Below are 26,231 nucleotides of genomic sequence, written 5' to 3' on the forward strand. Positions count from 1 at the left end.
CCCTGTCTGCGGACATGAGTGACGCACTTTACAAGCCGTGGGAAACGAATTCTTTGTCATCGCTTTTTCACAACACTTTTCTGCTACGTTTCTCGATTGTATAAGGGATTATAGACGAAGAATCATATTCGTGTCCGTCCATGTTTCCCCTTTATAACTTTTGAAATAATTATGGATTTTCAGTAACATGCGCTTAACCTTTGTACGTCTTAGTTTTTCTGACATCAATAATACCAACAAAATAGTCACGCGAACTTCTGAGGCTTATTCGACGCGTGTTAGTTTAGGTATTTGGATATACGTTATTAATATACGTGATTTTCAACATAGCTTAAAGTGACATGTATTTTTTGCGTGAAAATGTTGTCATATTAAAATCATGAACTATAGGCCTGCTTCAGATTCAATTATATGAGAAAAACAACTTTAAACATGCTACATATAGCGGACAAACGTCTCTGGTATTGGTTTTGGTATTCATTTAAACAGAACATTATTTCGAGCACGATAATTTATGCCTATCTTTTGTTTCCTTGTCCACATGACCACCGAATATCACGGTCGACAGTTTAGCTACGTAATCTCTGTATGACGTATTTGAATACTGGCTCCAAGGTAGTCTGTTCTCTCTGAGCATTTTTCATTTTCCTCAGTCGCTATGAAAATCCTCAGGTAGTACCATAAAAGAGTCCACGACATATCTGTTATACATCCTCCTATGTAAAGGTATATGGCCTTTGAAGTTGAAAACCATTGGTAAACAATTTAAGAATCTGTAAGTCCATAATTTGTATGTTTAATGGACTCTGGGAGTGTTCTACAAGCGTCACAGTCTTACAATCTGTGCATTAGTGCCTTGTAGGGGTGACATTTTTTCTGTGGTCTGTCGGTTGCTTATATTTTGTATAGCTTCATTATCAGGCATCCACAAACCGTCTCTATTATCCTCGTTGCAAACAGATTTCAGTGACCTGAATTTGATGTTGATTTGTGTCGCGGTGTGTGTGGTTCTGTGAGACTTCATCTAGGGACACTGAGAAACCCCTGAGTTATCATGGACTGGCATCAAGGTGCAGTAAATCTCCCTCGCTATTATAAATGTTGCATTGTCTCTCTTACGTCTCCAGCTGAGGAGAAGGTTCTCCATGCAGAATGGAGCTAAGCAACTGCTCTTAATGCTTAATGTAATATCCGGGCATGTCTGACCACGAGCATGAAAGAACATTGGAGATTGAGTTCAGAGATTTAGACATACACGAATCAGGATAGGCGATCTCCATGCCGGAGATATAACCCGGGATCTTGTTAATAGAATTCATCAATAATATCCGCTAGACCAGGATTTATCCAGCCATCTACACTTTGTTTTTCACTTATTTAACGAAGCTGTCAAAAACTCAGATTAAATAGAGCCGAATGACAGGATGATAATGAATTGAAAAATATATGCAAGGAAGCGGCCGTGTCCTGTTTTAAGTAACTGTCTCAGAATTTACCTAGAGGGAGTGAGGATAATCACTAAGGACCTCAGTTCGGATAGCCGGTCTCTAGGCCAAGATTTGAGTCCTGGACCTCCAGATTTCGAAATAGGAATGCTAAGTATCTAGTCTCGGCATTCCGTGGTTGTATGGGGAAAACTACATGGCTGAACTATAATTCACTATATAAAGTTAGAATAAACTGTTTGCTTTAATTGAAATAAATGAGATGCCAGAATAGGTAATACGTAAGTGTGGGATGTAATCTATCGTTTAAGGATACAGTTGTTCAAATGTGGCGCCGGAATCCTCGATGTCAATATAATCACAATTTTCAAACCATTCTAAAAATGTAGGATTTGAAGTTTTCACGGCGGTGAGTCAGAAGACAGCAATCTTCATTCGAAAAATTCCCGCATAAATTATTTTTGTCGAATAATGTGTCGTAAATGTTGGTATTCTGAGTAGTAACGCCGTGTGAATTTGTATGCGGATGCCCCATTCTTCAGGGTTGATGATGGAGTCAGTACGTTCTTCCGAAACATTAGTACCCATCTACAAACCCACAAAGCATCACAACTCAGAAGACCAACCACGACACTTCACCGCCGTTCGAACCTCACATCTCGAATGTAGTGTTTCTTGTTCCACTATTGCATGTCGTGTCGTCTGGGGCCCTCTCACCGGGTCCCATATGGCGCGGACCCCTGACTCGAGTTCAAAATCTTACCCCCCTAGGCGCCTTGGTTCAGTGATAGACCCCGTACCATTGTCCTCCCCGTGAAATTGCTTGAAGAAGTAAAACGCAGTGTAACATATGTTCGCAAGAAAGACTAATACCTGGGTATTTTAAACATGTCCCTAAATGAAGAACACAGATCTTACCAGAGTGCACCAAACCAACTTTGTGTGTGTCATGGATGAAATAGACCGAGAATAATGTTAACGGAAAAGTAGCCATTTTGCCAAAGCACGTAGAATGCGAGGTTAAGATTATTTGCGCACGGTAGACAGCAGAAAGTGGTCAGTTTCTCGCTCCTATGGTTTTAACCCCGATGCAGAGATACAAATCTGTGCCCCTGCCGGGAAGCAAACGCTCGTTCTTTCGGCAGAGAGATCATCCCTGTAACTGAGGCGGCGACTCCGAAAGCTAACAATAAATTTCGCGTAGCCACCGTGTTGTTCGTTAATTTACTTTCTAAGGAATATTATTATTATTATTTAGTGTTCTGTCTGACGACAGGTCCATATGAACAGGATCCTTCCATCCTTTTCTCGGACTGGGACCTGTTCATATACGTTCTTGGCAGATGATCCAGAAGTGGTTTGCCATTGCCTTCTTCTGTGTGTGAATGGAGTAATTGTTGGGATGCCACGGAGAAACCGGGAAAGCCCCCGGAGGAAAACTCTGTGTTGCCTAGACCACGGCCTTGCCCAACACAAGTTATAAATTCGGGCACGTTAAATCTGCAGAAGTGGTGTGAAATCTCGTTCCTTGATGATCATACCAACGTGTTAGTTGGTTAAAACATGTTTATGGAGGTAAACACATCTGCACACGGGCATAATGATAGGTAACCACAAATCTATGACAATGTTCGATTTAATTTTCTTAATTTCAACTAAATAAGGGACGAGCGTGCAGGCAGTGTCGGTGTTTTACTGCCACTTGAAACCTATTGTGGACCGAGGAAGCAGAGGAATTAATCTGACTTACACATCTAAAATATATGAGAGTTTTGAAGTTGTATTTTCTTTTATCAAGCTGTAAATCTGAGGAGGGGGTAACCCATCTCTTATGTAAATACCCGAAAGTATAAACTTGAAGGAGTTACCTCCGTTTATCAATTTGGAAATCAGCAGAAATAAACTCTTGGAACAGTAAGAGTGATATTAAGGACAGTTATAATTCTGTGTACAGTCTGATTTTTAGGACTTGACAGATTTCATCTTAATGCGCAGTAGTCGATTACTCCCCACGGTTAATGAAATCGTCGTGCCCGCAATAGCGTACATAAATGGAAACAATAGCACTAGACCCTTGAATTTTTAAGACGATAGTTGTTTAAAACGCATGTGTCTTTCTGAAGAAAATTTGTGCCCAGAACGAAAAATGACGTATTTCTAACTTTATATATTTAATGACGATAACCTGCAAACAACATTCAATGTTTCATGGTGGAATGTACGAACTTTATATGGAGCTTGGTTTCGTTCTTCCGATACCATAAAATCTCCCATATCAGGGGTTTAACATAGCCCTGTCATGCGCAAAGATACCGTACGGATACGTCTAATGGAACCCCGTTGTGAGAACAGAACTTAACTCGTTTCAGTAGCAGATAAAACCAAGAAACATCTTGCATCTTCTGCTGCACCTTCTCAAATGTCGCGCCAAGTAAATCTCTCCTCCCCTGCACTCAGCTGCAACACGGCAAACAAATTACAGACGAAGATAGGGTTTCCGTGATACTTATGCGTAATTACTTGCTTATTTTAAAACGGTAGCACATTCCAAAGAGGTGGAAGTGTGGAGACGCTCGGTTAAAAAAAGACGAGAAACGATCGCGAGATTTTGGGGGAGGAAATCGGAGAGTCGGTAGTCAATGTGAGAAGAATATGTTGAACTGACGAAGCACATGCGTTGTGAGGATATGGATTGAATTACACTGACTCAGGATTATTCCAGTGTTATGCGGTGTTGAATATCTTCGTTATATAACCAGGAAGTCAGCAAAATTTTGATATTAAATTTAAACTTATTTACGCATTGCTTGAAGGTTGTTTCATAAAGTTCTGAGGAGAATATCTGAAAGTAAGAGAGTAGTAGTAACAGAATAATTATAAAATACATAATGAGGAATGTTATAGTATTCTCATTTAATAGAAAGTTTAACCAAAGAGCGGGCAAGACGTGGAACTCGCGTATGAAAACAAACAAAATTTTATTTGGAAAAATCAAAGGAAGAAAGTACTTGGAAGGTCTACGCACAGATGGGATAAAAGTATTAAAATTAATTGCACAGGCTTACAGTAATATGCTGTGAAAATGCTGCTTATGATAGTCCGGTACCGAGTTTATGTGAACATAATAATAATGGACCTTCGGATGCCGCAACGAATTTCTTAAAGAAATAATAATTATAAATTATTCACATACAGTGACGTAAAGTTTTTATTATTTAGTGTTCTGTGTGACGACAGGTCCATATGAACAGGATCCTTCCATCCTTTTCTCGGACTGGGACCTGTTCATATACGTTCTTGGCAGATGATACAGAAGTGATTTGCCATTGCCTTCTTCTGTGTGTGAATGGAGTAATTGTTGGGATGCCACGGAGAAACCGGGGAAGCCCCCGGAGGAAAACTCCGTGTTGCCTAGACCACGGCCTTGCCCAACACAAATTATAAATTCGGGCACCGCCGGGAATCGAACCCGAGACCCCAGGATTACAAGGTCAGCGTTCTAACCGCTAGACCACCGTGGCGGTGACGTAAAGTTAGACTACATTATTATTATTATTATTTTATGGAGAGTATGTTTTTGAACTGAGTAATACCACTAAATTATGCTGGCCTCATTTTTATTTGTTATTGTTGTCTGTAGAGTTGGCAATACTGTGTGTAAACAGTAATGTAAAAACAGTTGTGAACTGATGACAGACTGACATTTGGGCATCTTGTCTGAGTCAGCTAAGGCGAAGGAAAACTCTGTGCAATAAACATGCCAAATTGTCTGACATCTGTAAGCTGATAGAGCCACTCACTCGTGGTTTATGTCCGGGTTGAGGGCGTCACAGTGTCAAGTAAAATAAACACGTAATTGTTTATTAGAGAGAGGCGGAAAAATAGGAAACATCGAACAACTTTTGTATGATGTGCGGCTGACCTTCGAAAGAGGTCGAAACGTTCCTCAGGGGTTATCTTCTTATCGTTAAGTAGTTATTGCCAATGTCAATTTAAATATACATGCACTTGGATTATACTGCAGCGTGCAAGTGTTCGTTGCATTTTCTCGGGAACTGGTGATAACGAAGGCTACATCCTGTTAACCGTGTAACCAACCCTGAGCATACTGTTCGATTTAAAACATTGCAATAGCCTGCCACATATAAAGCACAGTGTGCAAGGTTATCAAAATACTGTTACTTGTCTATAATTGCATAAAGGTTTGATGTTAGCCCTGTATTGCATACATCTTTTTTTTAAACGCAGCTTTTTAAAGTAAGAAAGACTCCTCTTCCTTATTTGTTAGTTAGAATGCTTCAAAATGAAACTTTCCCAACAAACACGGCAATACTTCCAGACGGTCGTGACTCCTCCACAACTTCTGGATGATACAAAAACAACAACAAAACGTTCACCCACACAAAATCATGTTAAGCACGATGTACATACAGAACAACTTCGAATACGATATTAAAAAATACAATAAATCTAGAAGAAAACATCATTTGAAATCTGATAAACATCTGACTAAAAGTTGCATTTAAGAAATTATATTTAAGTTTATATAATTTTATACACCTGAAGATGGTTCATTTAGAACTGAAACATGTCGTGTAAAAAGTGATGTTCTAATGTAAATCGAACATTTCGATAGAGAACATCATTTTAATATATTTTAAATATTTAAATGTTAATTATAGTAATATTTTAATATTTAATAGGAATTTTATGCTGATCAGACTGACAAGGTTTAAACAAATATATATTTATCACAATATGACGCAACATTATCATCTCATTTCCCAACAAATTTCAGTGGTATTTTTAGTACCATATTTAATTGACATCCATATAATATATCACAATGAAACAAATATCTGTTGAAGGTAGTAAATTCCGTTAGATGTGGTGACCTATTTTTGCCCAAATATTTTGTCACACATTTCTATGAAACATCTATAAATCGTCGTCTGTCTGAGAATTACGTCAATCATTATAACAAATATGTCACGTCATACTAACAGAAGCAGAGGTCAGGAGATTCTAGTGACCTGTGGTAAGGTCGAACGAACGACACATTAATCAGTGCTTCCTGCTTTGCTTTCCTTCCAGGAATTGGAGACACTGTCTAGCATTGTATAACTTACATACAAACGTATCTTTGGATATGATAGCGTATTTACATGAAGAAACTTTACGCTACATTTAACTACAGATGAGGACGACATTTTGTGCCAAACGAACTCTAACTGATCTTTTCTCACAAAGAAGTGCGTTCTTTAGATTGACCTCAACAGAATCGCTTTTTCGAACTTGCGTAAGTGACCTCAATGTGTTCTATCTGTTTAACAAATTTTGCAGCAACACTGGGAAATTAGCGATGTCTGGAAAACATGTATTATATCTGCTCTAGGCCTTTAAAACATTACCTTCAACACGCTATTGTTACTTATTGTTATTGTTGCAATGGGGTGAGACTACATCTCTTTGGAATGGTTCCTTTCTCCATCCTCAGAATTATATTTTAGTGAATATGGAGCAGCAGTGGAATGATACTGACATCAGAAACCGTCCGAGGTGCCACTCTTTCACCAAAAATTCCTCGTGGGTTGACCTGGGCGAGAACCCGGGCCCGAAGGGAAGAGACTAGTTGGAAGACCAAGGCGTAGATGGATGTTAAAATGAATTTTAGTAAATATTATTGAGGGTGTGGATTTGATTTATCTGGCTCAGGATACGGACTGGTGTCGGGCTCTAGTGAACCATTGGGTTGCATAAAATAAGGGGATTTTTTGATCAGCTGAGCCTCGAAACGGACTCTGTTTTTTGTAGTTAGCTATTAACTATAGTTAAATAGTGATTAAATCAGACGGATATGGGCTTTAAATAAAATCATTCGACAGATTTTAATACAACCCCCTCCTCGAATACTAAATTTAGTTGAAATCCGTTGAGTATTTTCAGCAATGGTACATATATGCGGCGTACAGTGGCGACACTGTGTGCATTTACTTATTCAGGGACGTAGGCCTGTAGTCCAACTGCATCCTCACGAAAAGAGAAACCACCATTTCCTTGGTGCCAAATAAAGAAAATCCCACACCAATTGTTGAATGACTTGTTTCTATAGTAACGCACTGTATGTCCGCCCTGGTAATTGATTTCACACAAGTTCAGTTTATTTGTAGCCGGACGATGACAAAAGACTGCAGTGACCCTGTTCAATTTGTTGCGGCGTATAGCCTAGGACCCGGGCACGCGCCAGGATGATGGCCCTCTTCATTAGTCGCGCGCGGTCCCAAACTCCCAGGGACGTCATCACTCTGTGGGCGGCGCTCTGAAGAGATGCTGCCCGCTTTAACGTTGACCAAATTGATCAAGTTGTGATTATTATTTAGGCAGTAGGCCTAATTATGTTCGTCCGCCTTGCTCTGTCTACTATTTCCTTCTCTTTTGCATTTGTTTCTGTCTTCGTGCCTTTACTGTCTTCTTCCTCTCCTGTATCAGCATAAAGCTTCAAATTCGTGAAGTCTTATCAGCAACAGTTAAATTACTATTCTTTTTCTGTTATCTTTGTATTCTTTGCTTTCCCTTTTCGTCACTCTTCTTTATCACTGTTTGAAATTCGTCCACATTTATCACTATCAAGTTCTTTTACTCGTTTATTTTGTGTTCTTTGTTTGTTTGTTTGTTTATTCTCTTCTTGTCTGTCATTTTGTTACATCGTCTTTCAACTGCCTGACAATCATTTTCTTTTCCTTCTAGTTATTCTGTTCTTTCGTCATGCTGCCAGAGAATACGCGTGTTCCTTCCCATTTATAGGCTGAACAGAACTTAGGACAGAAAAGGGTAGGGACGTTTACAGCACAGCAGATCACGAATCAGGCCCCTTTCGTGTCATGGTATAAGGAATTAAATTCACTGTATGGCTTTTCGATTATTGCATTTTGGACTGTGTAGAAATTAATTTTATGAACAAAACGTATTTGACTTCAGATGTCCTAAGGAAAGGAACTGCTATTTTGTCCATATAAGTATTTCTGACCATATGACTACTTACTAAGCAAGCTCTCATTTTCTCGTGTGCTGCTTTCATCTCGTCGGATCTCTGTTGTACGTCGTTCTCTTTAGTGTTTGTTCCTCTCTGCTTGTTTTTAACGACACTCTACCAGTTACACTCGTAGTAGTTATTGGCTTATACCGTGGAAAAGCAGAGTGCATTCGCAAGGACGTTGAGGGAAGCTGTCATTGTATATTTTAAGTTATTATTCCACAGATTTCCTAATGGTAACTGAAGAAAACTACGAAGAATCTCAGTCTTGTTAGTAGGTAGGCAGAGGTGTTCATCAGGACCAATACACCTCGACTTTATGGTTACATCATTGGACGAATCCGATTCTGGTACTACCATTGTGTAGGACTTGGCTTGTTGCTGACGTTCCAGAGGCCATACTGCCTCCATTAACAGAGGTGAAATGTGGAAGATCGGGAAGTAGCTAGTTCACATCAGCCCTGATGATGAAGGTAGTATGGCCCCCTGAAATGTCGATAAGAAGCCAACTTCTAACGGTGCCAGCATGTAGATGCAAGTGGCTAATATTTTGAAAGAGTCTGCGTGTTCCATTTTTGTTTAAAACATGGAGGTGGTAGTAGCTCCAAAAAGTTTTGTGCTCTGGAACCAGAAGCCAGTGACTCAGAAAACAGCATATGGAGGGAGGAAGTCCTTGGTGGTGCGTCCATTGTGCCACGTGTCATGGCTGGTGAAAGCCGTGATGTATGGACCGAGGAGGGAGATGACAATGGAAAGAGATACCAAGATGTGTGGCAATAAATAAGATGAATATGTATAGTCATATGTGCGAGAAGTTTGTAAAGCCTCTCTCTCGCACTCAAAAGCTCTCTTATAGCCTCTCTGTTTTTCTATCTTTTGCAACCGAAGCAACGTTATTGCATAGAATATGTCAGCATCATGTTAGTGATTCCAAGTTTTGTGGGTAACGAAAGCTTTGTGTATTAATTTAAAAACGGATAGGCCCCGTTCACGTACACGATAGCTGAGAAATGCGTCATACTGCGGTTATTTCATCTGTTCAGATCCATTTAGTAAGTTAGTCTCACTGGCGGTAACGCAATGCAAATGTATTCGGGAGTCACGTGGTTCGAGTCTCGACTGGATTGCCAGTTAACATCACTGAATTTTTCGTCAGAGCACTGGTGGAACACTATGAGCCGGGATAGCTCAGTCGGTATAGTGACTAGCTACGGGCTGGACGACCGGGGTTCGATCCCCGACGGGGGCAGAGGATTTTTCCTTAGCCTCTGCGTCCAGACCGGCTCTGGGGACCACCCAGCCTCCTCTACAATGGGTACCGGGGTCCTTTCCCGGGGGTAAAGCCGGCCGGGGCGTGATGCTGACCACTCACCCCCATCTAGTGCCGAGGTCAAGGAAGAGAGGAGCTATAGCTCCACTCACCCCAAACGCCTACATGGCGTGTAGTGGGACAAACTTTACTTTACTGGTGGAACACTATCACAAAATAGTGCAGGACTGTGCTTCCTGGGTAATGAACGGTAAACAGACAGTTTTCATGACCTTTTGAAGTCTCTTCACTGTCGTAACCGGATTCTAAAACGACGTAAACTTAAGCTTGTCTCCACTGTGCATTGTCAGTACAAACATAGAAACAGATAACAGATGAGCTGAATAGTCGGAATGTAGAAGAAATAAATGTACCGTGAAGCAGATCATAGACCACAGAGTCGAAGGGAAATTAAAATTACCACACGGTCATCTTACATCCAAGATCATCCATCATTATCACCAACAGTATAGTCAGTCACGACATTTGTGAACACAGACACAATGTGGTATATAAACAATTGACCACTTCCATACCAATAAAATATCTGGTCTCTTATATAAATTACACAGAGGGAAGGAAAAAAGATGTCATTAATCTTAAAGAATTTCCTGCATGTCACTTGCAAGGCTCAGAGCACTATTGAGATATTGTTAATGTGACAATTATGTTAATTAGGGACTGCTGGTTAAGGGTGGATCAGATTGCCATGAAATTCTTTTCTTTGCACCAGTATTTATCTATTTTTGTGCGTGTACATGACCATAATATAAGCTGCTTTATTATGCGCGTTGCTTCTGTATAGTTCTTTCGTGACACGTACCCTTCTTTGACAATAGTACGAGACTTAGAAATCAAACTTGCGGTTGTGTCATTTATATTATCTTTTGTAAAACGGTTGTCCTGTTCTATTTATATCAAATGCAACGCTGAACAAATGAGTGGGGAGTGTCCAATGGCACGCGTCGTGAGAGTGGGTCTGTGATTGCAAGTGATATGAACATTAATACTTAATGTCTACAAATCTCCAAGTAGTTTGACGGGATCAGTTTGCAATATTCAGTGTGGGCGGTGCTAGAGGGGGGTCTTTCTTCTATATTGCTATAATTTACATTTAAAAAAAGTTTTGACGCAAAGGACGAAAGAAGATGAAAGAAGAGAGGTACTGTAATTGAAAAGTCGTGGGAGGTCTGCTGTGCAGGATAGATAAATATGAACGTGTGTTCGGTTTACATACTGGTAACCCTCCATAATACGTCCTGTGCAGTAGTTCGGTTTATATGTAGTTTGTTTAGTAAGCTATAGCACAGTCGGCAAATGAAGGGGTGTGAACGGAATAAAATAGTCAGTGTCTCCCCCCCGACCCGGAAAAAAGTATGGTTAGGGTTGGTATGGGCATGGGTGAATATTAAAAGAAGAGATGATGGGGAGACATAACGAGAGAGCATTAACTTTAGAGAGGGGGTAGGTGACAGGATGGGAAATCATGAAAGCACATTAAGGGTTGGTGTAGGGAGGATAGGAAAGAGGGATGCAGTAAAAGAGAATCACAATAAAAAGTAAGGCATGGGAGAGTGATAGAAGTAGTTTATTCGATCCCAAATTAGTGGAAGGATGGACATTCGTTGCCGGAGACCATATAATTTCCCTCAAATGAGCTGTGCAATTTCTAATTGGTGCTCTAATTACCGGACAGAAATTGAAAGATTGAGTTTAGTTTCCCAGAGAGCATGAAATGGGCGGGCGAATGGGCGACTCGACTAATAGATTCGCCTTGGTTCTTCTTCGATCGGCGATGGATGGATGGCGTTCTCCCCTTTGTGATTTGAATACGAACAGTAGCGGTTTCTTTTGTCTGTTGAATCTACTTGTTCCGTCCACAGTTTAATTGGCTTGATTACGAAGACTCTAATGACGGTCCATTCTTAATGTTTGGAAGTCTATTTTGGGGCTAAGAAGCTATCGCCATCCTAATTCTCTTGTTCAGCGGTTTGCTTCGTACGAGCAGACGAACAGTAAAAATTCAGATTAATATTCGAGGTTCGAATAATTTCAGAATACTGAGATATGAGACTTATTTCTCAATAACCTCACAATTATCAGAAAGGCCTATACAGCATACGAATGCTCGTGCGCGTAACCGTCTCTGTCGCCGTACTGTAAATTTCGTCGACCCTTCGGCATTCTGACAGTACATACACAAAACGCGGTCACACACTTTATGGTAGCCTGGGCTTCCCCAAACTTTCTTAAGTATGAATGTGTGCTTACACATCGAGAAAGAATCAAGTTATTTGCCTCGAACTCCGCAAACTTATGCTTTGGAACGAGGTCAAAACAATTGTTGGGACATGTAGCAGGCGTAGGACAAATGTTTAGCTGAAAACTCTAAAGATAACACTCGAGGGTCCTAGGCGTAGATGGGAGGATAATATTAAAATGTATGTTAGGAAAACAGGGTATGAATTTATGAAACTAATTTATTTGCCTCGGGATAGGGTCCACTGGCGGATTTTGTGAACTCAGTAATGAACTTTTGAGTTTCATAAAATCGGGGAATGTCTTGAGCGAATATAAAGTTTTCAACGAGGTCCAGTCAGATACTTCTTGTTACTTAGAATGAAGGACAGACCATAGTATAAGTGTCCATTTAGACCTAATCTATATTTCTTGTAAATTAATTCTAATTAAATAACCCTATTCCATCAGAAACGAATTTTGTAATGACGCTGATATAAATGGACCGGCCCTCTATCAGTTTTTTTAACAAACTAACTGCTTAAAAAGCCAACCATCGGACATTAAGAATGGTAAAAATACTACCGGTTTTGATGTGGTGTCCTCATTTGAAGGCAAACAGTGACTGTCTAAACGCTCACAAAATAAGGAAGATGCTTGTATTTTTTATAGGTGTATCACTTTTCATTGGATGGAAACTGGTGTTTGGCGACCAAGTATCGGTGAGTGACTTACATTACTCTTATAATATTATTCCATTAATATTGTTTTGTGACATGACACGCTGTAACACTTTTTCCGATTAGGTCTTTGGTTACACAAATAGTGAGATTGTTCGTGAAGTTCCCGTAGACTAGGAAAGGATGTAATTGCCTTATAAATCCCCTTAATATGTACCGTCAATGCGACGTGGTTTCTCGTAAATATCTGATAGACTTGTTTTCGGTTATTATCTTAATGTTAGCCACGTATGTGAATTACGAAAAAAAAATACTGCTGTTAATTTTATGCTGATTTAAGATATCACCAGCATAGTTCATTGTTACATATTTTACACTCTGTCTAATGTTGTGGCCGACAAGGATGTTCATACCCTGCATGAGTTCTCACTAGGTCTACTATAAATTCCGTCAAAGGTGACTGATTTATTACCTTAATATAGGCCCATGCTTATTTAAATTTGCCTAATTCACATTTTCTGTTGCGGTTATGTCCAGAAATTACTTAGGTTGTACGCATAATACAATAGTCCCCGCTAAACTTAACATTTTGGTCATAATAGACGCAAAAGTTTCTCAATTATTTCCACATTTATACAACTGAATGAATGTTGTAACAGCGCCATAATTCTAATTGGATGAAAGATTTGATCAAGACTTAACTAAATAATGTTTCAGTTGGCATTGCTATGTGGTATTAGTTTCACAAATATCCACTTCTTTCCATCTATGATAACAATTACGAATTTATAATTAATTAAATACACTAATAAATTATCCATATAATTTGGTTTTTGTAGAATCTTCATATCATTATCCATCCTTTAGCTTCATAACAAAACATTGGATCTGCGATAGAGTGAATTCATTTTCATCACAGCCCACAACCAATTCTGTTGTGAGTCACTCCGATCCACATAGTTTTTGCACGAGCGATAGTAATTTTCTCTCCTCGGTTTGTTAGCGAACTGACACGGTGTGTTCAGAGCTCTTATTTTGTTGACAGATTTTAGTGTAAATTATTTATGCTGTACTTAGTTGGAACCAAATAATTTACGAGCAAGCTAAAATTGTCATCTGTTGGCTACATTGATTGACCAATGTGACAAGTATAATAGCTCTAATTAGACGAAATATGTACTGGTAATTAGATATCAATAATATTCACTAAATGTTTTAAGCTTAAGATAATTGATAACATTTTGTGTTAAAATTGTCGATTAATCTGATATGTTCTTCTTATTGCTGTTTCTCACGGCTACAAGATTTATGTTGTCAGATATTGACCGACGTTTTAAAGGAGCTTGCTGCCTCCATCATCAGGGCGATTTTGACTAGTTTAGCCGTTGTTGGTATCTCAAGAAGAACATTTCTCCATGAACTTCTTTATTTGTAGGTTATGTTGTGTGTGGGTGGTTGTGACATTGTCGATTTTAACTCCATGTGAGACGTTAATTTCTAGTAATTATATTTATGGACTGTACAGTGCGGGGTAAAGAGGGTGCCGAACTTCGAAAAACGCTGTCGGGCCATCGGGAGGGAAAGGTTGAGAACCAGGGACAGACTTACAAACGCATTACCCTCTCGTTTGAAGACGCGCCGATAATGATACAGTTTAAGTGAACGCGGTACTCCTTACAGTTTGAGGGCTGTATGTCCAAAATGCAGAGAATTCTCCGAACAAGTTAACAGAGGCCGCACAGCAAAGCCGAACACTGGTCGTTTATTAAATTACCGGCTACATTGTAGCTCCACCTACTGGACAACCACGCCCCATTCGTATAGCTGAGTGTATCAAACAAAAATATACCCCCCCCCCTTTACGAGGACTAATACAAAAAAGAAAAACGAGAAAACAAAACAAGAAAACACGATTGGGCGGGGCTTGTTGGGTAAAAATTAGTGCTCCATAAACACTAGGCTTGTCACGTGATCAGTCACCCCTGTAATGCAACCCCTACAAAAGGGGTGGTAACGGACTAGGCGGTTTGGAACATTACTGTAAATGGTTTATTGAAATTTGAATCCTTGTTTACTTGTCTCATTCATTTTCACGCCCAACTGCAGCCCCCCCCCCCCCTCCCCAACAGGTTTTGTGGTCGCTGGAACAATACGTGTGTGCAGGACATTAATACTGAAAACTCTCACTTTGCCGGGGCTCAAACCGTGTAACGTGTAATACATTACTGTCTCCATTTTTCATTAGATGTGATTTTACAATGTAGAGTCTGATTTGATGGTTTTAAACTGTGGGGATAAAATTTAAATTACGCTCTGCTGTAAACACGTCACAATATTAAAACTGGATGCACCAATGACTATGACGTGTTTTTCTAGCTGGAGTAGGCCCCTAAAGAAGGTGGTAATATTGTGACAACCAGGACTGTTCAATCAAGGGACCGATGTCTGTGGCTGATCGTCTAGTACATTTGTATGTAGCCTGACGTAGGGGTGTCCAAGCTTCGATAATTGTTGTTGGAGTCGTGGAGTGGGATGTTATGAACGTTTAAGTTTCTTAACAACAGGGAAGTTTTTAAAATTTTAAAATATCTCGACTTTCCAGGAACAGGGTTAAATTCATGACGACTGTATGAAGTTTAGAGATTCGATTATTGCCTGTGTTCATCTGTGTACGAACGTAGGTATGTATGTACGTTGGGGTCGAAGTATCGAATTCTGCTTAGAATATGAATGACTGCCCTTTCTGTGTGAAATATATCCCTTAACCGTGATGGTGAAAGCCATTTTGATATTCCAACGAGTTTCACTGCACTAGAGTGTTTGATTAACGTGTAACTAAAGCCAGGGTTACTTTAACACCTATTGGGTACGTGCCACAGCACAGCGTTATGAGGTCAGATCATTCATCACACGGAATGCACACAATAAAGTCGTTTAATGCTATGCCCCATCTTGTAATGTAACCAAAAGGGTGGGAAAATAGCTCAAGAGTACCAACCTTTACTAAAATTGTTCATGCTCAGTAACTGAACTAAATCACTGTTACCACATATTCTCACTTTAACATACAGTTAACACTAATTCAGAAACTATGGTAACAGCAGTGAGATCTTGTTCAGGTCTGTTTCGTCATCTCATCGTCCTCAGTATTTTTCATGTTTATTTGTAAATTATGTTTCTTTCATAACGCATTTCTTCAGAATAGCCATTTTAATCAAAGTTTTATTGTTGACTGAAACTCTTTACATTACCTGTAATGCTGTGCATCTGTCAGAGTGTAATGATAATGACATGTACCACTTGCTTTAATAAACAGTTACTCTGCGTTTTGTCCACAGAGTGTATTTATGGGTTTTGTATGATTCTCGCCGTAAACAGGGATTATTTACCGAAACAATACTAACCGGCTGATGATTGTAATGTAAACGTGTTTGTTTTCTTTGTGGTATGGACTGAATTATTAAATACAATTTAAACGAAATTCGGTTTCAAGGGGTTAAAATGTTGTCATTTGGTACAAATTGAATGCATATTGCAGTAACTTCTAGGCCTGTGCGGAAAATGGCAGGCACATTGAAATATGGAGAATCAAATAGACATTGTTTTCACATCCTACACATACTCATGGCCACAACTTTCTTGTAAACTGGTGTTCCTTACGACGAAATTCAACAAATTATTACATTTAATATCAATATCTTTTGCCCGAAAGCTTATCGTATATGTATGCTGTTTCGTCATGTTTAACAGAAACTTCCTGAATTCAGTATCTTCAATAGGACTCAAAACCAGGACTGTTTTCGACTTTATAACCTTTGTTCCTGTAATCTTCCAGACGAAACAAACTATTTTGTTGTTTGTTCCGCTCTCTGTCGCGTTCACTTACACATCTTCACTGGGACTGTAACCCAGTACAGGTGTCGGGGTCATAACCGTGCCCTGGTTTTTCAGTCCGAAACAAAGAACTTTGATCGAGGTGCCATTATTCTACCGTGCTTAGTTTCCGAGATACAGATTACACGCACCGGGACTCGAGATCTGGAGTTTTAATATTTCTAAAATGTCTTCCTGGCTTTGAGGAACAAGCACGCAATTTTTGTTGCATGTCGGTATGTTCATTCTCATACTATAACCGTACGTACACACACACACACACACACACAATTGAAATCTTTTGTATAAGGTAACGTTTCTGTGCGTCCCTTGAATGAGATATTGAAGCATATTTCAATGTTTCAGTACGTGTGAAGTATTGAGAAACTGCACATGAGCTGTGTGTGCTATATCCACAAATTTAACACCGAAAATACAAAAAAGAAATCCGTCGTTGTGCCTTCTCTTATGCAGTTTAATAAATTCAAATATCCACTGTTTATGTCCGTATGCCACATTTTTAAATTATGCTCTCATCCATGCCTTTAAGTTTTGCGTTTTTCCATGTTAAAGATTTCTCGCCAAAACTGCTTATTTATGACTAGTCTGTGACACTAGAACACGAAAGTTCTTCTGTACTAACACTAAAATAGCACTTGAAATGAATAAGGACTCCATTGGGCCCAGTCCTGTTCGTTATGTTCGTATTACTTCGTCTTATTTCTTCAAATCGTCTCATTTGTAGTTTATGTTACGAAAATTCTAAGTATGTTAATACTTTCTCCTACTCAAGTACATGTCCAACCTGTCCTCAACTCATGACAGACTCCTTGCTTTGTCTGCCCAGAAAAGACAGCCTACATAAAATTAATTAAAACAGGCTTTTTATTTTTTATTTGTAGTGTTCTGTCTGACGACAGGTCCATATGAACAGGATCCTTCCATCCTTTTCTCGGACTGGGACCTGTTCATATACGTTCTTGGCAGAGATGATCAGATGTGGTTTGCCATTGCCTTCTTCTGTGTGTGAGTGGAGTAATTGTTGGGATGCCACGGAGAAACCGGGGAAGCCCCCGGAGGAAAACTCCGTGATGCCTAGACCACGGCCTTGCCCAACACTAGTTATAAATTTGAGCACCACCGGGAATTGAACCCGGGACCCCAGGCTTACAAGGCTAGTGTTCTGACCGCTAGACCACCGTGGCGGTAAAAACAGGCTTATATCAATATAAATGTCTAAAGCCTATATCAGAATTTCTAAATGGCTAGGCCATGTCTCTGTCCAATTAACAGACTGGCTTAAAATCCATCCAGTGACGTCACTGCCTATCAACGTATCGAAGCATGCCAATGAACCCAACAGAATAAACACGTTTAAGTCGTGTTGTAATTGTCTATGTTTGCTTGTTCAGATTAGGTTTCAGTTACAGTTGTGTGTGTTGCCTTGTGACCTCTCTCATTTTAACCGCTGCGATCTAATTAATATGATAGTTACATAAGCCACCAATGCTCTAACGTAAGGGTACTCATTGTCCGGCTAATGTTGATACTGGAGAAGCCTGTATTGTCTTTTCATTTGACAAATGTCGGATGGGGTGGTTATTATTGTGTTGCATGCTGGTCCCCATGTCAGCTTATCGGGGATGGGGGTTAATCCTGAACGCGTGTTGCTGGCTGATTTGACACTTTCAGAATCCCTCCTTGAAACACCCCGCGCTTTCTTCATCTGCCAACCCCTCCTTTTTCCTGTTTTTCTCCAATCTTGCACCCCTAACCCCAACCTTACTTGTGACCTCTCTTCCCCTTTATCAGTCATCCCAGAGGACGGTTATTATTATGCAGATCAAATATTGATCCTGTATAAGACGAGGCTCAGATCAATAGAGCGAGCAGTCTGCATCGTTCCATGGCCCCTCTACTTCTTCTAGTAATATAAACGCGATGAAAATAATATTTTATGTAAATCTTGTAATATCTGTTGATGAAGCTCTCACCCAGTGCAAGTGTGAAGGCAGGGTGGCTCTGGTGTACAGTGGTGCTCAAAAGTAAGTCATCACTTCTCCAACATTAGAATTACAAGAAGCAGGAAAAGGAATCAGATTGATTTGTTGCTGTGTTGTGTAAGTTATTTTCATGAGAAACGTCTTTCGACGTAAGATATATTGGAGAGAATTTTACATAGAGGATTAGAATGACCTCACTCTTCACTTAATATCATTCGGATGACGAAGTCACGGAGGATGAGATTGGCGGGGTATGTGGCATGCGAAAGGAACTTTTTTTTCGGAAAGCCACAAAGGAAGTGAGCACATGGAACACTTGGTCTTCGATCTGTTCTTTTCAGATCACCACCAAAATCACATGGTCATAGTTCTCTTTTTTAGTATTATTATCACTGCTGCTACCACTATGATTGTTATGCCCCTAACTACGTTTCCATCGTTTGTGTATATATATATATATTTGTGTTGAGTCAACCGAAATCAATTTACCCCTCCATGACCACCCGCGCACTACAATCAAATTGACTCATCCCGTTTAATACCGACTTCATATCCCCCCACCCTTCTCCGTTGCGCCCTTGCATCACCTTTTAATCAAAGCGGATTGGGTTACGCCCCCTCCCCCATCCAACCCCCATGACCATTTACTGGGTGCGTCGTGTGAATGATAATGGAATGTGCGAGCGCGTTCAATTGCGGGCCAGCTCCTTCACTGCGCAGTGCAAGCTATAGAAAGTAAAGTACAGTGTCATGTAAGCAAATGGTTCACAAGACAGACGTCGCTTGTTGACGCGATATACAACCTGAGATCCGCGATACCTACGCAGACCGTTCTAATTTCGTGCACAGATCTGTAGTTTAGCCAGGTGAGAGTTTAGGTTTTTTACGATGGTAATTATGAAGATGGATTTTGTCTGAGATGTCACTCCGTGAGATTGTCGCCCTGATTACGGAGACCGGAGGCCCCTCTCAATCGGTGGTAAAGTACCGGACTGGCGGCACAACGTTCCGGAAGACAGCAGTTTTTATAATTTTGCCAGGCGTGTTGTGTCGATAAGAAACTTACTTCAAAGGAAAGCCGATTAAGGTTTTTGAGGACGGGGTGCTGATGAGAATATTTGGATCTGGTAAAGATGAATTGACAGGAGAATGTTAGAGAGGTGCTTCTCAATTTGTCCGACAATTATTTAAAATAGTCCGTTTTTATAAACTTTGCATAAGATATTACTTTTATTAAGAAAAAATGTTTCGTTGTCTATATTACCGGCTTTGAAACTTTCGCGGCGAGTGCAATCAATAAAGTCTTCTCGGGCAATCAGCCGCGTTAACTGGTTACCGTAGTAAACCGACGTTTCGGGAACCAACTCTGTCCCCATCTTCAGGGTTCTGATGTGACTGAATCCTCGAGTCGCCAAGGAGGCTTCCGAGGATCAAGTCATATTAGAACCCTGAATATGGTGACAAAGTTTGTTGCCGAAACGTCGGTTTACTACGGTAACCAGTTAGCGCGGCTGATTGCCCGAGAAGATTTTATTGGTCTATATTACCATCTTCAAACCGTAAAAACCTGTTAGTTACAATGTTTTATATATAACGGATTTTGAAGCATGGAAGTTTGTGAGGCAAACACCGAAACATGTTGCTTCAATAAAATTCATGTGTTATGTAACGTTATGCATACACACTAAACGTTTACAGGTATAAAGTGAAAATGCAGGCTAATTGTAATATTGGGCATTGGAAGTAGTGGACCTGACATTTGTGATTCCTACTCCATGAATACGGATAAGATACCTGATGGTACAATCTCAAAGAATTCTAGACCTCGGCACGTGTGTTTATAAGCGTCTTCCCCTATTGCTCCACCCCCGGAGAAAGGTTCTCTTTGATGGACACCAATTGAGAATATTATTCTTATGGTAATAGTATCCGCCTTGAATATATGCCATACTGCGCACGCAAGTGATGGCTGGGATGTGGAGCAGTCGGGCGTATTGGTGCTAGCTTCTGAAGTGAGTGGTGTCCATATACACCCCGAAACAGACTATCGTCTCTCCCATTTACATTACCTTAGTGTTCATTTCCCTCAGTTGTTAAACGAGATTCACAGATCCTGTAAACTCTGTACAGAACTGGAAATTAAAATAAATTTATAATATTTTTCTCCACCGTTTGAAGCCGAAACTCATCTAAATAATATTTAAGAATTCAGTTGCATATCTTAGAGTAGAGACAGCACTTCACAGTTACAAAGATATACAACACAATCTGGCAAAAATGCATGTTATCGTTTGTTAAAGAAGTTGGTATATGTAGAAGTTAAATTAGGCTGTATATTTCTGTCAGGCTCCGGGTCTATGTTCAGTTACGAGGAACAAATATTTAACTAAATCTAAATTAACAATGTGAAATTTAGTTTCCCGAAGAAATACATTTTGTTTCAGTAGTAGTAGTAGTAGTGGTAGTATTACTATTAATAATAATAATAATAACAACAACGAGAAACTATATTCTAGGAACATCATACATCATTCGAAAGATGCTCATGTAAAATATATAATAATGCCTCATGCGAAATCTGTTTAATGCATGTAACACTTTTTTAAAAAAACAAAATGTATTTCAAAAATAGCTGCTTCGCTATGTACCTCAGGGGCAAGGTTTGTCTCAGGTACTTAGAAGTACGTACCCTGTAAAATAGTGAAAAGCTGTAATACTAATATTGCAGAAAATATTTTTGATCCTAAAACCTGAAATATAAAGACCACTTTGTAGACCAATGCGTAGATCGAAGTTTAGGCGTAGCATTTATAGAAATTTATAAGGAAAGAGGTTGTAAACTGAATTCATGTGACTTAGGACGTGGTGCAGAGGCTAATAAAGACGATAATGAACTTGAACATACTGAGAATCGAAGCAGGTCCTTCGGAATACGACACAGGTTTTCCAACTACAGGACCACGACAACTAAAGCGTCGCTTTGAATTGGTTCAGTTTGCGATGAACACAGTTCTTGTTTTTTTCCAAATCACGATTGGATTAAGGAAGCCCATCTTGGACAGGGTGTGAAGTGATAGATAGAAGAGGCACCCTCTTGGACAGAACTCTAGTGGCTACCACACCCTCTTGTGTGAACAAAGAGGGGACCACTGGAGGTGCTTGTCAGACTCTGTGGGCGGGAACCACTGTTCCATGCCGCTCGTACGAGTAACAGGGGTTCATGTACACCGGAATGGACGTGCCGGCGAAGTATGGATATTATGCCACGTCTTTGGGATATTAGCCGAGTTATTTCGCTGGAAACATTTCACTTTAACAATTGGAAAAATAAAGTTGATGCTTTATCCTCAATACTTTTTAAATTCTGCTCTGGAATGGGCTGTCAGGGTATTAAGACATCAGAAATATTGATATTAATGACCTTATTCACGTATTGAATACTGGCGACGTTCGTTTGTTAGCGACTATGTTTAAGTTATCTGCCATAAAATAATTCAGAAATTATTTTACGAGTTACTAAGTAAATCGTTGTTCAAGAAGCGAAGGTACATATTGACTGGCCTAATAAATTAGGAAATATAACCAAAATTTATGTAAACCTTATAAATCACCTAAGATTGTTTAGAAAGTTAAGTAGGCCTGTTGGGACCAATAGAGGCCTACTAAGAAATAGAAATAAGATTGATTAAATTATCTGACGGGTGAATTCGGGAAGTGCTTAGTATAATAATCAAATAAAAAACTAATCATTCAGTCTGTTTTTTGAGCATGAAGATTAATCGGTCACGCCGTTGGCCTCATGTTGGAATCGGCCAAGACATTCCACAGTTGTTTCCTATGCTTCGGCTGGGTTCTTCTTCAGGGTTCTTGAAACTAATTATAATGCGTGATGTGTCTCGTTGAATATGGTCTTTGTCGAGGGTTACGTGACGGGTGAGTGCCAACCAGGGCAAGGTTATACAGAGGATTGAAAGAGAAGGTTTTCCGATGAAGGGAGAGATGATTTAGAAAACCTTATTGGACATTTGTAGTAATTTTCAAACTAAGACATTTTCACTGACGTCATGCAACAATTATCGAGCAACTTGGTAAGACCTAACCCAAGCAATTCCGCACAAACACAAAAATATGCGTTTTCTCAAACGCATGTTTCCAGATATCCTATAGGCTACAAGAATTCTCTTCTGTTGGATACGATTAAACATTTAGTGTTTCGAAACAACGTGAAAATAAGTTAGCGAGGCTCTGCACACAAAGGTTCTAGAACAACAAGCTGTTTAACAAAAGTGATAAATATGTAGCGCCGATAAATTGTGCCTGGTACAAAGGCAGGTATTATTCATTCGTTTGTTATTACTATTTATGTTGTAAGATGTAATGTGAATGGACATGTTGAGTAAAGTAGAAAGCAGTATTTGTAATTTATGTTATTCTTTTAATATCAATGTTGATTTTCTGCCGATAGAATAATTGGATTATTCGCTATTCTGTTAACTAGCGCAGATGTAACCATGTAGGAAGGAAACCGCTTTCTTTCGTCTTTTGTTAAATATATACAACACTGGAAAATGTTTTAAATAAAAGCTGGAGGCTATAACTTAATGAGATTTACTTCGTGTTACGTAAAAATTTGCGACAGACCTATAATGAGAGATGTTTAAAGGGTAAAATTCTATTTTTACTGTAATTATAGAGGTCTTAAGCTTTATAGTCGAGTGATTTAGACCATGTATTATATTTTCTCTACATCTTTAACGCTGACAAGCTTGTACGAAATTTAGTTGAAACCTGAAAAGTCAGAGATTCTATGCGAACACGATCTCTCCATTTTCCTCCTATGCGCCTCTGGTAAAGAAGACACTTGTTTATGGTTATAACTGTCTCTCTGGTTCTAGAACCTGGAAACTCTGAACCGCTATTGCCAACCTGCGCTACAGGACACTATCCTGTGCAAGTTTCGTCCTCACATTCCATATTCTGATATGCATCCTTAATATTATACATCCATCTACCTCTAGGTTCTCTTCCAAGCGACCGTTTTCTATGCAGCTCCCTTACCAAAATTCTGTATTCATCTCTAGTGTCCTCCTCCAGCCCCTCCGTTTCCATAATAATTTAGTTTAATTCTTCAGTGCAATGCAGCAACAGCAGATGGTGTATCAGCAATTTTAATAACGGTAATATTAATAAGAACACTAATAATTGCATAAGAGGGAAACCATGGTATAAGAGACTTATAAATCGGATTTAAGAGTCGTAATTTTTGGTGTGCTTCTGTTTGAGTGGTGGTGTCAGAGAGAGCCATACACCACTTCTCCTTCTACATAAATCCAAAGTCTTCTTTCAATACGGCGTCGGAGCTGCTGTGCGATGGGATTGTGACCCCTAACAATATGTTATTGGATCACGGCGCTACACCACCAGCTCTCGACAATATTGGATCAGAGTGAAGTGACCACACCAAAGACACAGGGAGGCCGCGAACTCAGACCCAGGAGGAAGCAATGACGGAGAGGAATAAAGAGATAGGAAGAAAGAAGGGAAGGAAGTATGGAAGGATGGAGGAAGGACAGGAATGAAGAAAGTGAAACGGGACAAAAAGGTCAAAGGAAGACTTAGAGAATAAGAAAAAAAAAACGTTTCTGTGTCTCGTAAACTGCGAAGTAATACAAAATACAGATATTTCATGTCTTAATGTAGCTCAATCGTGCATCCTTTCTTGTGGCTATACGCTTTAGCCAGATAATGAGATTTTGTATTGACTGAATTGTCGATGGACTAATCTATGGATGTAATTTAAGAACGCTCTAGAAATGAGGCCTCTATCCACGATAGTGCATTTAATAGAATGTTGACGCACGACACACAATATATTTGGTGTCTCAGATGTGTGAAGTGGGTCATTATGATCACTCACCGGGGCTTAGATTCAAATCGTGGTGCTTAGGCCCTCCTTACTCTGTAAGTTCAGGTGACTCGCGTTACACGCATTTCTGAATCCCCGTTTTCGCATTCCGCAGTTTTATTTCAGTATCATAGGAGTATCCATATCCTATCCGCGGCCGCAGTAGACGGTGCCGCACAGGCTCACTGGGTTGCACGCGGTTTCACTACAATCAAGACCTCTCATAGCGTGTCAACCAGAAAATACACGGGCACATTATACGTTTCACCTTTCACGCGTTTTCTATATACGCGGCGATTCGCAGGGACGTACCCCCCGCGTATAACGAGAGTCGCCGGTAATTCTCTTCCGTGGATCAGAAGTTACGGACCGGCCCTGTTCCCGCTACCTGCTGTGGTCGGGATATGATGGGACGTCGGACGGAATGGAAACATCTCGTCTCTTCTCGACTGGACGTGTTGTATTATGGATGTGGGTGGGGGGTGAATCTGACCGTCTCCCCCTCGACTCGTGTTATTGAAAAGATAATGCAAGAAACGAAGTAGCAGGGAGTCGTATCAGACAAGTTCACGGACTGGGAAATGAATTTCCCGTTCTGCGGCCTGCATATGCTGCAGGGTACGGTCCGCTGTCGTAACGATTGATCCATATGATATTTAACGACGCTGTTTCAGCTGCAACGACTGTAGACTGGTAACGAATGGGAATTGAGATACATTATTATGTTATTTAACAACGCTGTTTCAAGTATAAAGTTGATGTAGTGTTGTATGAGAAACATTATTTAACTTTAACAATCGCTGTCTTTTGGGTTGTTGCGCCATATAGTCCGGTAGACATTTTCCGACGTTTCAGAGGTGCTTGCTGCCTCCATCATCAGCACTTTTATTTTCTTAAGGCAATTGACCAAGTTTCACACCCATAGAAAACAACGTGTAGAAGAATTTGTAATCTTTAGGTTTAGATGGGAAATGGGAATTGAAAATATTCTGTACTGAATTTGATTTGACCTCAGTTTCTTTGCGAATGTAATTTTAATTTGTTATTGCAGATCCAAAAATTTGGACGTGGCATATCTTTAAAGGATTTGTTTCCTTTCTTTCTATCCGGATGTTGTCGGGTGTTTTGACGTGAATACACATTCAGTGCGTTTGCTTCTAATCCAACCTCCTTTATACAGTCTTATATATCTGTGTTTTTAACGGTAAAATATTTATGTTTTTATCTAATAAATTAGCATATAAGTGTCTACCTGATGTGACGACAGTGACCTGGTATTTGAGTATACAAACACAGCCATTCTTCCGAAAACTATTTTTCATAAATCATAAGTACGTCTCCATCTTGAGCTGCTTCTCCTATACTCTGTAGGCTGTGTGTATTTTTTATACATCACATATTGCACTTAATACATATGTTATTAACTTCTGCAACTTTTTGTTAGGTTTGGTGAATAGTTCTTACAAATGTTTAAAACTGTTGTCAGCCCTGCTCTTAACATTACATTCCTTCAGATGTACTAAAGGACAGATTGACCAACGACGCCCCTACAAGTCTACGCATTGTGAAGTATTATATACCACATTTTGTTCTTTGCACAATACAAGAAGCTCTTGTACTTATTCCACTATTGCAGGAGTACTCACGACACCACATAAATCCCCGGGACTCCCGCGCGCTATCTGGTCCTCCCAAACACTGTCACACTGCCGGGACCGCTACCTAGCTAATCCCGTTCTGTCAGC

General features: G+C 39.8%; 1 protein-coding gene across 1 annotated transcript in view; it reads left to right on the forward strand.

The window, feature by feature from the left end:
- LOC147874267 (uncharacterized) overlaps nucleotides 1-26,231 on the forward strand; it is a 183,312-nt gene that overhangs the window by 84,411 nt on the left and 72,670 nt on the right. Inside the window, exon 4 of the mRNA XM_087346624.1 lies at nucleotides 12,698-12,747. Coding sequence (XP_087202750.1) covers nucleotides 12,698-12,747 — 50 coding nt within the window. The remainder of the gene's footprint in view (nucleotides 1-12,697; nucleotides 12,748-26,231) is intronic.

This window comes from Zootermopsis nevadensis, unplaced genomic scaffold (assembly GCF_977971745.1).
Source record: "Zootermopsis nevadensis isolate Lab colony 2312 unplaced genomic scaffold, Znev_1.0 Znev_ptg000010l, whole genome shotgun sequence".
Taxonomy (NCBI): domain Eukaryota; kingdom Metazoa; phylum Arthropoda; class Insecta; order Blattodea; family Termopsidae; genus Zootermopsis; species Zootermopsis nevadensis.